General features: G+C 39.7%; 1 protein-coding gene across 3 annotated transcripts; it reads right to left on the bottom strand.

The window, feature by feature from the left end:
- Window positions 1–3,043: 3,043 nt before the first annotated feature.
- On the bottom strand, window positions 3,044–5,688 carry LOC115796229 (C2 calcium-dependent domain-containing protein 4C-like). Of its 3 annotated transcripts, none has more exons than XM_030752527.1 (3): window positions 5,550–5,688; window positions 4,273–5,020; window positions 3,044–4,115 (listed from the first exon to the last, which is right to left on the bottom strand). In XM_030752527.1, the coding sequence occupies exons 2-3, from the start codon at window positions 4,987–4,989 to the stop codon at window positions 3,561–3,563; spliced, it is 1,272 nt and encodes a 423-aa protein (XP_030608387.1). In that variant the 5' UTR covers window positions 4,990–5,020; window positions 5,550–5,688; the 3' UTR covers window positions 3,044–3,560. The 3 variants fall into 3 exon arrangements, with proteins under 3 accessions (XP_030608387.1, XP_030608389.1, XP_030608388.1); XM_030752529.1 differs by lacking the exon at window positions 5,550–5,688 and adding an exon at window positions 5,109–5,192; XM_030752528.1 differs by lacking the exon at window positions 5,550–5,688 and having other exon boundaries at window positions 4,273–5,164.
- Between the last annotated feature and the right edge of the window lie 8,284 nt (window positions 5,689–13,972).

Genomic DNA, 13,972 nt, shown 5'->3' with positions numbered 1-13,972 from the left:
ACTTATAATTAAATGTCTTTGTAATCCACCCGCCTTGTTAAAAATATGTTGTGTTTGATATAGTTTTGTCCTACAAAAGTGTACACCATTCACATAGTATTGCGCAAAAGTCGCGAGCCACCTCTCATTTCTTTGTATTTTTCTAGGAAAATGGGAAGGGATGTTTTTTTTTTGTTTTTTTTGAAACAGTATATGAGGAAACAAACAAAAAATTATAATGAGCTTGAAAGTCAACATCTGGTATGACCCCCTTTATTCTTCAACATAGCCTGAACTCTTCTCACTGCTGCACCTCTCTCCTGACCTCCTCCGCACATACTGACAAAGATTTGAATCAAAAATGTCACATTTGGATTCATCACTCCGTCAGACCTGTTGCTACTGATATTCAGTCCAGTTCTTGTGTAATTTGGCATACCTTCCTGTTTCCCTTCCTTAAAAATGGCTTCTTGACAGCCATCCTTCCACTGAGACCATTTCTGATGAGGCTTCAGTGAACAGTAGATGGAGCCACTGAAGGGCCAGATGGATCTCTTATGTCTTGTGTCAGGCCTTTGCTGGATTTTTTCCTGGTTCTTAAGGACATGACTTTCGGCATCAGCCTGCCATTTCTTCTATTGTCTTCCACTTGTCCAGTTTCCTCAAAATTTTTAAGGACACACTGCACACCATGCTGAGATATGCCAAGTCTTCGACTAACAGCTCTTTAGGAATCACCTTGTTGTGCAAAAATGCTATTTTATGCATGTTTAGCTGTGTTATCGTTGCCATTTTTCATAGATTCAGTGAAAGAAATGCAAACAAATGATGTTTTTGTGACAGGCTACTAGTAACATAGCGTCTAAAGATAGAATTTAAAATTAGTTCTTTGCTAAGTTGTCTGTTATGTGTAGACACAACACTGAATCATCCCTTGAGTAAGGTGCTTTTTTATGCTTGAATGACTCATGGGTCAGTGTTAAGTGTCTTAACAACAACGAAAAAAAAATAAAAAAAATCCTCTGAAAATGAGCAACAAAGCAGGCAGAGGCCAAAGAAAAACAGTGAACAACCTTCAGAAAGCCTGGAGAACTATTCAAACAAAAACTTATTATTATTAACTTATTATCATCATTATTATTATTAGATAAACACATATTAAAACAGTAAGTAGCTGGATCTGAACAGTTGTTAGGTCACATCACTCTGTCCTCCTACACAAAGCCAGGGGCCAGAATATTGACGTCCAATAGCAAAAAACTGTAGCCTACACATGCTTTGCATGAATTTATATTATTTTTAATGCAGAAACTATAACATATAACACAGGCATGAGTAGACTGTGGCATGGAGTGTAGCTGTTGATGATGGTTGAGCAGTGAAAGGATTATAAGATTTAATGAATTCACAGGATAAATTCACCTCTGGGGGATTTCAGTGCTGCTGCGGTGACTGAGCACCTTTGATCAGGCTGTAGTCATTTTCAGTTCTTTCTTAAAGTAAAAGATGAAGAGGGAACGCAGTCTGAATGCAGATAAAAACTTCTAGTATGCTTCTCTTTTAAAGCCTCTTAAAAATGCTGTTTCCAGTCTTTATGAGCAGTCAGAGAGGGCAAAAATTACATTTTGAAACATAAACCATTATCTGGTCATAATTATTGAGGATTTTTTGCTTAAATCAATTTTTTTTTTTAATGTTTCATGTTGTTTTATGTTTTGTTTTGTTTTTTCATCAGAACTGAAGGCATATCTGACTGTGCAGCAAACAGTCCACCATTAGATCATTTATGAATAATAAGAAATTGATGGAGAGTTTAGCTCAGACCCTGGCTGTCTGTCAACAAGACCACAGGCAACATGGGCAACTACACAACCAGAAATAATGCTTCATTATTAAGATGCTGATTGATAATAAGAATCGAAACAAAAAACTATATCTTCATTTGATTTTGTCGGCTGTTGTTGAGCTCAGTGGGTTTTTTTTCAGGGCAGAGGTTTTAGAAGGTTAAAGTTCACTGTTTCTTAATTTCTCCTCCTGAGTTTTACCACTACAGTGGCAAAAAATACTTCATTTTCTTTCAGTTTTATCTGTCTGCTCTCAAGTCTGTAGGAGATTAATCTCCTTTTGGCTCACAGATAAATGCTCCCCAATTGGGTGCCCGTTGAGGCTAATGCCAGTAAATAAATAGAGTTCATCACCCTCGTGCATAAGCTTGAGGGTTTTCTGAGTTTTTACAATTTTTTTTTTTAATGAAATCCAGGATTATTTTCTGCTCTGGATCACCAGAGCGTCCATCCTGATGTATAGTGGGGCGGGTGGTGAGTGCAGCACAGGGCAGCTAATCAGTTACTTAAAAAAAATGAACCCATGTTGTTGCCTTTGGGGGCTCACCGGCATGTTGTTCTGCTGTTTCACCAGCAGAGGAGGCAAACATCCACGTTCGGATATTCTTTCTTAATTCTTCTAGTGGGACTTCCACCTCTATGTCTGCCAAATGTACATGTGTGGACTGCAGTGTGTCATCTACATTTTTAATTATCCTATATTAGCACAAGTACATTTCCACTTGTCAAGCCAAATATTGAACTCATAAACCAAGATTTAACCTCCCTGTACAGACACATTATTTCAGCGTGTGCCAGGAGCTGTTCCAGGAGAGCGACTGAGCCATGATTGCTGCCTACTTTCTTAATAACTATTTGAAACTCACTGGAGGACTGACTGGGAAACATGCTTTTAAAATTAAACAGGGAGTTTGAATGCACACAGAAACAATATCGGGTGCAGGTATTTAGGATCGAAAGCCTCACAACTGGCATCCAGCTTGTGCCTGGCTTAGAGGGCCTGAGCCTGAGGGTTGTTTGCAATAATTGAAAACCTGGGTGAGAAAGAGAGAGGTTTATAATAATTTCTGGGGGATTTCTGGGGCTTTCATGTGATCCTGGGGATTAATTCAAAGACAAAACCAAAGAGAAAAAGTGCAAGGCAAGACAAAAGCCCTAGCACAGCTTTTATTCATAAGTTCAAAAGCATATCACATAACAACAGTCATATTAACACTGCATTTACTAGCAATTAAAATCGAATTCCCATATATAAATTCTCTCAAGCACACGGAGCCATTATTAATTTACACAGTAACGTGCGAATGCTTACAGATGATATTACTGCATTATTACAAAACTATAACAGCTCCAACTTAAACAAGATCACATTACAACTGATATGATACTGAGACACAATAACAATCAGTGACAATCAATATTCAAAGAGAAATACGCACAAACAAGGACCACAGCCCCACTGTTCACACAGTCACTTTACTGACAAGCATATAAGTTATAGTGGGTTGCCCCTTTGTCAAATTTGACCAACTTGAAAGCCTCTGTTAAAGTGAGACTTTAACAGAGGCTTTCATTTTTCTCTTGACACCCATAACACAGTCTGGAAGAGACAACTTCCTTGTCATCTGCATGCTTTCTCCTGTCCAGTATTTGCCAGAAGGGTGAGCTGGGATACAAAGATATGGGCCCTCAAGGTATGGAGCAGGTTGTGTTCGCCAAAGTCTTGACAGGGGCTCCCTAGAGGCCTGCGAGCAGCTCACTGAGCAGCACCTCTCTTTCTCCTAGAAGCACATCTCTCTTCAGACTGGTTCCTTTGTTCACTACCTTTATTTTCATGGCCAGACTCTTTACCTGTGCCTTCGGCAGTGCATCAAAAAAAAAGTCTTCATTGAACACCGGATTCCTGCTGTTCTTGATGATGGTGCTCCTTTGTTTCTGCTGCTTACCAGGATTCAGGTAGAGTGCTACACAGCAGTTGATACTTTTAAGGTCTGTCTGCCTGTCATAAAGGGCCTCAGCTGCGAGCACGCGCACCCTCAGCCGGGCCGCCTCAGGGTCGTAGTGAGTGCTCAGCCTCAGCTTCCCCCCCTTGTTGAGGTTTATAGTGTGCTCGCGCTGAAAGAGGTCTGATGCTGCTGCACCCCTTAAACCGCCGCTTTTACATCCACGGAAGGCGGGGGAGGGAGGGCAGCGCATTCGGCGGCGCTGCATGTTGGGACTGTTGTCTGCTGAGCTGCATTCATCAGTGGAGAGCGAACTGTGGCGTGCCAGGGAGCGCTTGGCACGAGACACCTTGAGGGGGAGAGAGGAAAAGCAACTGTAAACATACAGGAATAAGCAACTAACTGAATCAAATAGGGGGAAAAAAAAACATACTGTTACATGCTCACTGATAACTTTGAATTATAATCTGTGGCCATTCATTAACATGTAGAGCACAAGTCCTCACCTTGGCTTGTGTCTCCTGTGTAATAGAACGCAGAAGAGAGGCAGATCGGGAAAGGAGAGGGGAGTTAAAGGGGGACGACTCAGCTGAGGAGCAGGTGTCACTCTCTCCACCACTGAAATAGCGGTAGGGGTTGGGGTCAGCCGGGGCCAGTAGAGTTCCCCCTTGGGAGCGCCTCTGGGTGTTTGGGGAGGTGAGAGGGCTGCTGGGGTCACTGTGGAAAAGGCTCTCCTTGCGTCGGGTATGGGGAGACTCCATCAGGGTGGAAAAGCCATATGAGGTCTGAGCCTTGGGGACATATGGCAGAGACATTGCAGTCTGTGACTGTGGGTCAGCGTTAGTGTTCACTTCAATACCGACCCTGTTCACAGATCCAGCACCAGGCTCATCAGCACTCTCTATTTGGATGATGTGACGGTTGGCTGACTTCTGCAGATTGCGGGTAAAGAGGCGAGGGCTGCAGGGGTTCTTGCTGCTCCTAGCTCTGGGGCTCTGGCTACAAATGGCATGGTCAGAGGCTGAGGGTCTCATGCTGGAGCAGTGCTGAGTTTCTGGGGTGAGTGATTCTTCTGGTGGGCAGCAGATAAGTTTGGGTGGGATGAAGAAATCAGGAATCTTCTCTGGAGTGAGTACATTGGCATACACAGACACAGGAATGGCCTCTGTTGTCTGCGGAGGCTGGGATTGAGTCCCACTGCGGAGCTTCTCCAGGAGCCACATGCCCACTCAGACGCCCCAGCTAACAGTTTTTCTATTAACAGAAGAGTGATGCACAGATAAAATCAAAAGAAATGCATCTTTCATCGTAGTTCAAATGTGGTTTCCCAGAAGACATTAACCTTAGATCAGCTCTGTGCTGCCCTTTGCACCTCAGTAGAAAAATACGCTTCAAATTCAACGGGTGAGTCAAATGATGCTTAAACCTTTAAAGCAGAAGCATACATTTTAAAAACAAACAAAAAACAAAACAAATAAATAGAAGATTAAACGCTTATTTAAGCATTTATAAAGAACACTAATTGAATGTGGAATTACTGAAAACACGAGCTGAAACCAGATCTCGTCTAGATTTACACGAACGCCACTGACAAAAAAAAAGCATTTTCATCAAGTTAAACAATTTTTTTCATTACGCTGCAATAATTTAAATCACCGATATTTTAAATATTTAAAGTAATAATTAAAATGCGTGCGCAAAGACGACTCTACACAACTTTTCCTCCCAGACAAAGCCACAACAAGTCCCGCTGCGCTGCAGAATTGCAGTCGGACAAACCCACCTGTTGGCTGTATAACTCTTTCTCTTCAGAATGATTGATGCTGGCGCGCAGTGTCGCTCAGCCTTTGCAGACACTCTGTGCGTAAAAGGTATTTTCCCGACAGCTGGAACCAAAGTGTGATCCACTACGCTCGTCAGTGGGAAAGGGCTGCTAAACCAGGCGCTCTCGCTTTATATGATGGGGTCTCTGACTTCTGAGCCAATGAGATGATCGTGAAACCTTCCCATGATATTTGCCATAAAACTGTTCCCGGCGCAGGCATGGAAGGGGGAGGGTGGTGGGGTACTCTTTTAGAAAGCTGTTGCTTCATCACCCACAAAGTGTTGCAAATTATGTGGGTTTCATATCTCACAGCCTCGTTGAGTTTTAGAGAGAACACTGTGATTGCATTTGGCACTCACGTGAGAGCTAGTCTCTAATGGACTGTGAGATAGTGCACCATGTATTACATGGGTCTAATGCATGCAAACAGAGAACCTTAATTGGACTTCCTGGTCGCAAACTGAGCATTATGTGGTTTGACAATATGCTGCTGTTTTTTTTTTTTTACCAACCATCTGAAACTCGTTTAGCAGTGATAATGCAAGTCTTTATACCCAGCGAAACTGAAACAGAAACTGGGGAGAAAAAAAGGGAAACATGCTGTTTATATATATATATATATATATATATATATATATATATATATATATATATATATATATATATATATATATATATATATATATATATATATATATATATATATATATATATATTACTTGTTTGCAAATTAAATAGGGGCAAATTACCATTTTGTACTTCCTTAAATCTCCTCATACACTTGCCTACATCCTTGTACATTTCTATGCATCACATTCAGTGTATTCAAAATCCTTAAAAAACATCTGGAACAAGGAAAAAGACCACTCCAGTTAGGTGCTGTATATTGCTCTGTTTGACCATAAAGCTTGGCCTGCATGGACTGAGTGATATACTGCCAAAAACTCTGACAGAGACCTGTGGCAAAGCTGCTTTCTGTAGTTTCTCTGGAGATGCTGTGGGCAGCAAATCAAAGGAGAACATCAGCTGAATGAAGCCCTGCATACGCTCATGATACGTGAGCTGAAACAGCATTAAAATATTAGCTGACCAAAAGAAAAGTGCAGGAATGACCGACTTAAGGCATTTTTTTCTTTATTACATAAAAGTACAAAAACTTCAGGATTTTAATAGCATCCTCGGTTAGTTGGACTAAAGCTGAAGAAATCAACCAAATAACCAGTCCCCTAATCAAGAAAATATCAAGGAGAACAATCAAATTAATTTAGCTGTAGAGTGCTATTAGTACTCTTTCAACATTCTTCTTCCCCCTTTTTTTGACTGTGTTGCTTTATGTATTTTTCAGTTTTTTCTCCATTGTTTTGGATTTATGCATTTTTTAAAAATGCTGCATTTTCAATATTATTTATATATTTAATGTCATTGATTTAAGTGTGCATTATTGTATGACAAAACTAACTCCTCTGGCAAGTGGGTATGAATGTAAATGAATGGGCTATAGTAAAACCACAGCAACATTACATGTTTATTTCATGCTCCTGAATGCTAAAAATAAAGGCATGTCCTGCGTGAAATAGAGCCAGTCACTAGCTGAGTTTTCCAAACAACATAAGGCATCTGAAATATGCCAAGCCTGGACGTAGATCTGATCACAGAACTGCTAAATTACATAATTCGAAATGGGGGAAGTCTAAGAAAAAAGCAAGGCACCTCTGAAAACCTTAAAGTGGTCATGACGCTTTTCCTAGAAACTGCTTTTCTTTATCTTTAATCAAGGTCCATTCACGAGATGTACAACAATCAATGTAAAGGCAAAAAAATAAATAAATAAAACTGAGCAATGCAAAAGTAACATTAAGTGACGAATTACCTTTGTCTTCTATCTGGGCCTGTTTTTGTTTGGAGACAGCCAAAAAAAAAAAAAAAAAAATCAACCCACAGTGTCTTTTGCCAGGTGTTAAACATGGAGGTGGATCTGTCATGGTATGAGCAGCCATCTCGTAGGAGTCATTTGGACCAGTCGGTGTTCTGCAGGGTTTTAAAAATGGCCAATAAATATGAGGCCATTTTGGAGAATAAGTTGAATACCCTGGAGACATAAATATTTAAAAAATGATCAACAATCCTCCTTGCTGAACATTTTCAATGTGTCTACAACTGGTTGATTTCACTATATGTTTTGGAAAGAATGCATGTCGTTATATGTTAAAAAATCTCTCAGCAAAAGCAGAAATGCTACATGTGTGTGTGTATATTTGCATGGCTTTATGTGACTGGATCATTAAAATCTTGTTGCTTATTTTGCTGCACAGCTGACGTCCCCCGTAGGGTCTCATCTATGCACGCTTATGTTAGAATCTGATCTGCTTGGATGGATTCACAGTGAATGTGGGCAATCCCGTCTTTAACGACATACTGAGAAGAGATTTCACGTAACACGCAGGATTTCAAATCACACCGTTTCATTTATTTCCACTTCATTTGCCTTGAGAGTTCATTTTTTTTTTCATCACAGTTTAGTTTTAGTTTAACTTGCTGGGGGATGAAAGCCATTGATTTTTAAAAAAAAATATTATTTTAATGCATATATTTGGAAGTCATTTGGCCCTTATAGTTACATATTACATACTAATTTTTCCAACAAACTGCTGCCAAATAATGTGAATTTGTGGAACATTTTTCATGGCAAACAAAGCCTGTTTTTGCCTGTCTGACAGCAGGCAGAGAGGATTCAAACAGAAAGCACAGGCAGAAGAAGCATCGCCAAATGAAGACAAACACAAAACACTGCAGCTAAGAGTGCATCCACCATTTATCTGGACGTACAGCAAGACAATTTATATGTTAATACTAAAAAAAAAACAAAAAACTGGAAAATATAACCTCGCACATGACCCACCAATGCAGGTGCGTGAACTACAGTAGGAAGAAAAATACTCAAGACTCTCAGCTGTAATTTCTGCCAATGGTTCTTTTACAAAGAACTAAATATGGGTCTGAAATAATTATGTAAATGAGAGCCATTCATGTTATTTTTTCTGAAACTAGACCACTGTCAATTATAGATAAGTGATGAACCATTAGATTTATACGAATTATCCATCAGTCCAGCAATGAACGTAGACATTAAGCCAGTCAGCTATTTACTGATTCCATTGAGAAATGCATATTTTATCCCTAAACCGAGGACAGATTTACTGCAAGCAGTCTTGTGACGACAGTGTATAAAAAATCTGCAACTCTTTAAAGCTGGTGTAGAATCAGTTTTAGGCAAACATGTTGAGTCCATGTTTGATAAATACTGTATAAATAAATAATATTACACTTATGCAGTCAGTGCTGCATTTTTTTTTTTTTTAAGAAAGCTAAAGTATGAATCTCACTTTTATAATTGTGTCACAATATATAAATTATGATCATATTCTCTAAAACTCTTCTCTCACAAATCATACAAACGCAGTGAATCCACAACTTGCCGCGGACGAACATTTGCGTATGCAGACACAAGCGAGCAGGATCGTGTAACTCTGTCAGTTTTAATTGGGCTCGTGTGCTTCTGTTTATAACGAAGCCTTGAACATGTAACCCATTCTTCCTTGCTTCTCCAACCCCAACCTACAGGATCAAACTCAGCATTGTTTTTGCTCCAATTAAGTCCCAACTGTTGATTGTCTTCAGCTACTCATGTAACCACTGCCAGCCTTCAGCTCATCCAGATAATCACCAATCATGTTTGACAGTGAAATCAATACAGGCTTTTTCTTTACTGTCAGTGCATTGCTATGCTGAGCAGGTCTGCTGTTTGCTTTTAGTTCTACCTGCCGTGACATGTTTGAAGTGCCATCCATCAGTTTGGCTTTTTTCCTTTTAGAAATGTGTCGCTGATCAGGACAAGAGCATTATTATGTCAGCGCTTGTCTGTCAATCCACCAGTTACTGTAGGTCCAGACTGAACTATCTCTACAGCCACTGTATTGCCAAGAAATTTTGCACAGGTACCCAGAGCAGGAATTAAGCTGATCTTAGTGACCTTTCACTAAAATCAGCTCTCCTTTGTGGATCAGAGCTCGCATTTATCCTGTGATAAAGGCAAATTTAACAACTATCGTATAGATTGGCATTAAATTTGGTGCAAACATCAAACCTTTTTGGCCCAGAAACAACTACGTTTTATGCTAAATTACAGAGAGAACCTCAACAAGCAGATTCCATGAGCAAACCTTCAACTATGGCATGGAGGAAGAAGTTATTTTTGGAATGAGAAAAGAGGGGCATAGAGAGACTAGGAAGCAAACTATGGGAGTGTGAATACAACCGTTGACAATAGAGGCATGTAAACACACAAGGAATAAAAAGAGGGAAGTGAAAAGGAAATATGCATAACTGGAAATCCCCCAGCAGTCAGAAGGCTTTTTCATGCTTTTGCATTGGTCCCACGCAGAGCTGACAGACAGCTTTGCAGGCTGACATCTTCAAGTCTTTACCGGCGCATGGGGCAGTGTCATGAACAGCGGTCTGAGGGCTGCTCTCTCTCAGTCAGGTCTTGGCCTTTCAGCTAGCTACAAAGAAAATCAAAGTCCTAACATACACTGTGTTAAAAGTACTGAAAACTGTCCACTGCAGCCTGTCATGCAGTTTTTGATGATCTTTCACATCTTTGATTTTTCATGCTTCTTCTGTTCACGGTGAACTCCGCTGTCACTCCCTGCTCCAGTTCACTTTCAACCAATCTGCACTGGACCTACACATAGTGTCATCCATGCTGAGCTACCAGCAGCATAACTCAGGGATGGTTCAGGGTTACATGCCCTAACTATAAGACTTTTACCAAAAAATGAAAGCTTTAAATCTGTAGAAGCAGAGCAGGTTCTGTCTCCCGATTTCAACTTTCCACAGTAGAGGAGTGTGACCACTGAACGCCTTTTTTTTTTTTTTGGAAATCTATGAACCACAAGTAAGCCAGCACTCTGAGAGCAAAGGACTGTAGTATGGTATTATGGTACTATAAGGTCTTTAACATATGATGGGGCCTGATCATTCAGGACTTTGAATGTGAGTTGAATGATTTAAATCCTTGATTTAACAGAAAATCAAAAGGAATAAAATGACCTCTCTTTCCAGTCTCGGTATACATTATATTTTGCTGCATCCTCATAAAAGTGAATGATTTTATGACAGACTGTCGTGAAGTTTCCCAGTCATGCTCAAGTTTCTACTGGCCCCCCAAAAATAAGACTGAAGGGCACAGTTACACACACACAGTAGGTGCTGTTTAATTCACATAATGGTCCCCACTTGTTCACAGTCACTTTTAATTTATACGGCATCATTTTATTATTTTATCGCACATTATTTTCAGAACCCTTTAGCTATGGGTCACAGACTCCTTGGGGTCCCTGGGCCAGTTAAGGAACCACTCGAATGTGTGCTGTACAGAAATATGTTTCTGATTTGGTGATCTCCTGATTCATTTATAAGTAGGATGAATTATAATCCCCTCGGATACAATTTCAAGTAAATTCAATCTACCAGCTTTCCAACACACTAAAGTTATCAGTTTATTCCTGCTAATTATTACTATGTACCAATGTTAGCATTTAGCTTAAAGTACTGCTGGCCCTATATTCATATTTTATTTATGCATAACATTTATTAACTGTTCAGTTTGGATGTTTCATACAGATGCACTGTTATGCTCTACATCTAAAAATAATATTGCCCCAATAACCAGTAGAATGAGTGTATTTTCTTAAAGTGACAGTTTCATTCAAATTCTGAAAACCTTCAAAATACTTTCCTGTGATGATTTATATACCCGTCAGTACAGGTGCATCAGTCAGTGCTCTGGCAGTACAGGATGACAAGCGAAATCCATTGATGAAAAAAAAAGAAAACGCACTTATCTCAGAACAAATGTGGTCTAAAAACAGGAGACAGGACACAATAGCTGAAAGGTAAAAGTCCACCTCCACGTTTTGGCAGCATTACCTTCATTTGGGTGTATTCACTGCTGGATGTTATTTGGCTGTCATCATTATTGGCCTGATAGGAAAAAATTGGTCCCCCCATCAGAGAGAAAATAGCCGCTCCATCTATTCCTTTTTTTACTCATCTTTGCACACGATGTGCCAGAAGTATAACGGGAGCAGAAGATTGATTTTGGTTCTCATTATTGGCGTAGTCAATGTTGAGGGTTGAATTTTTCTCTGAAAAACAGCACTGAAAATTTAAGGTAAATGTCAAATGAAATGTCACAGGGATTATTGCCTCATGCATTACTATGCTTCTGTCGGGCATTTTAAAACATTTCTATTCCAGATTTTTATGAGAGGCATAAAAACTTTCCCTATATTTTCCGTGTTTATGCTTTCTTGTCCCAGAACAACTTATACTGACGGTGGCTTCACTGATTCAGAGTGATGATTTTGTGGATTTGCCTTCAGGCTCAAATCTGTTCCAAATCAAACTATAGACTACTTAGAATATTCATTTTTAATTTAATGGACTTTCATATAGATTGTGTACATAGATACACATAAATACATAGTCACGAGAAAAAGAAAGTGCACCCTCTTCCAATTCTATATATCAGAACAAAATTTAAAAAATATCATCTAGTCCTTTCCCGACTCTAAAATTATTAAAACAACACATGACATATTACACTGTGTCATTCTGTATTTAAAAAAATACAGAAATTCAGCGGCTTGTAGAATCACCTTTAGCAGCAGCAACTTGGAGTAATCATTTTCTGTGTGACTTTATCAGTCTCTCACATGGCTGTGGAGGAATTTTGGCCCACTCTTCTTTACAATGCTGCTTCACTTTATTGAGGTTTGCGGGTGTTCATTTATGCACATCTCTCTAAGGTCCCGCCTCAGCATTTCAATCAGGTTGAGGTCTGGACTTTGACTGGGCCGTTGCACCACCTTGATTCTGTTCATTTTCTGTTGCAGATTTGCTGCTGTGCCTGGTCTCACTGTCCTGTTGCATAACCAAATTTTGGCCAAGCTTTAGCTTTCAGACAGATGGCCTCACATTTGACTCTAGAATACTTCGGTATACAGAGGAGTTCACGGTCGACTCAATGACTGCAAGGTGCCCAGGTCCTGTGGCTTCAAAACAAGCCTAAATTATCACCCCTCCACCACCGTGTTGGCAGCTAGTGTGAGGTGTTTGGGCTGACATGCTGTGTTTGGTTTTCACCAAACATGGTGCTGTGCTTTATCAACAAACATCTCCACTTTGGTCTCTTCTGTCCAAACAACATTGTTCCAGATGTTTTGTGGTTTGCTGAGATGTAACTTTGAAAACCTAAATTGTGGCACCATGTTCCTTCTAGAGACAAGAGGCTTTCTCTTGTCTGTCCTTTATTTTTCCTGTTCTTTGGAACAAGCTGCCCGCTGACCTGAGGTCAACTGGTACTGTCTACATAAACAAAAGAAAACTCAGAATCTTTTTATTCAAACAGACTAATTACTGTGTGTGTGTGTGTGTGTGTGTGTGTGTGTGTGTGTGTGTGTGTGTGTGTGTGTGTGTGTGTGTGTGTGTTACTTTATTTCTTTGTAAAGTCTATTTTGCTGTTCTTATTTCCTTAAGAAACAGTAGACCTACATAGGTTTTTATGTTCTTATCTGTTATGTTAAGCACATTAAGTTTTCCACTCTCCTTTCAACCCTTCCAAACAAGCCATGGTTATTCAGCCTTTTTCTAACTGTGCTGTCATGAACTTTAAAATCTAACACTCTAACTGAGGCCTGTAGAGTCTGAGATGTAGCTCTTGGGTTTATTCTGCAGTTTCTCTGAGCACCGTATGGTCGGACCCCTGTGGTGAAATTGCTGGAACATCCACTCCTGGAAAGACTGGCAGTTGTCTTGAATGTTTTCCTCTTGTGAACTATCTTTCAAATTTTCTTCAAATTGTTTGCAAATGGCCTCGTGACCCTTCCAACGTTGATGGGCAGCAACGATTGCTTCTTTAAGATTATTGCAGATAACCCCTAAAAGCAGCAGCTGAAAGAAGAAGAAGAAGAAGAAGAAGAAGAAAAAGACGAAGAAGCTTTAAGTGTCAATTCAGTTTCAGTTATTTTTACAAGCTAAAATCTTTTATCAAATACTTTTACCACACTTTTTTTTGCCAAGGCCTTTTTATGCCTATATTAATGCATCATTGTTCCAAGCATATTTTTAGTGAGTCAGTATAATAGAGGTTCACGAAAATCTGCCACATTGTCGAGCTTGATTCAACTGACTGGGTGGAATCTAGTGATGCCTCAGTACCAGACTACAGTAATTATGGCCTCTAATATAGAATATTGAATTATATATAATATGAGCACATAAGATAATAGCCCTTAATAAAGTCAGAAGCTTTCAGTGTG

This window comes from Archocentrus centrarchus, chromosome 17, assembly GCF_007364275.1.
Source record: "Archocentrus centrarchus isolate MPI-CPG fArcCen1 chromosome 17, fArcCen1, whole genome shotgun sequence".
NCBI lineage: Eukaryota > Metazoa > Chordata > Actinopteri > Cichliformes > Cichlidae > Archocentrus > Archocentrus centrarchus.
Note: the sequence above shows the minus strand (reverse complement) of the source record. Positions and strands in the feature narration are given on the sequence as shown.

What these genes read in the sequence shown, in the direction of transcription:
- LOC115796229 (XM_030752527.1), bottom strand. Translation starts at nt 4,989, where the DNA reads ATGTGGCTCCTGGAGAAGCTCCGCAGTGGGACTCAATCCCAGCCTCCG. An exon ending in CACAGGAGACACAAGCCAAG is followed by an intron (nt 4,116 to 4,272) that starts GTGAGGACTTGT and finishes CTCCCCCTCAAG; the next exon opens with GTGTCTCGTGCCAAGCGCTC.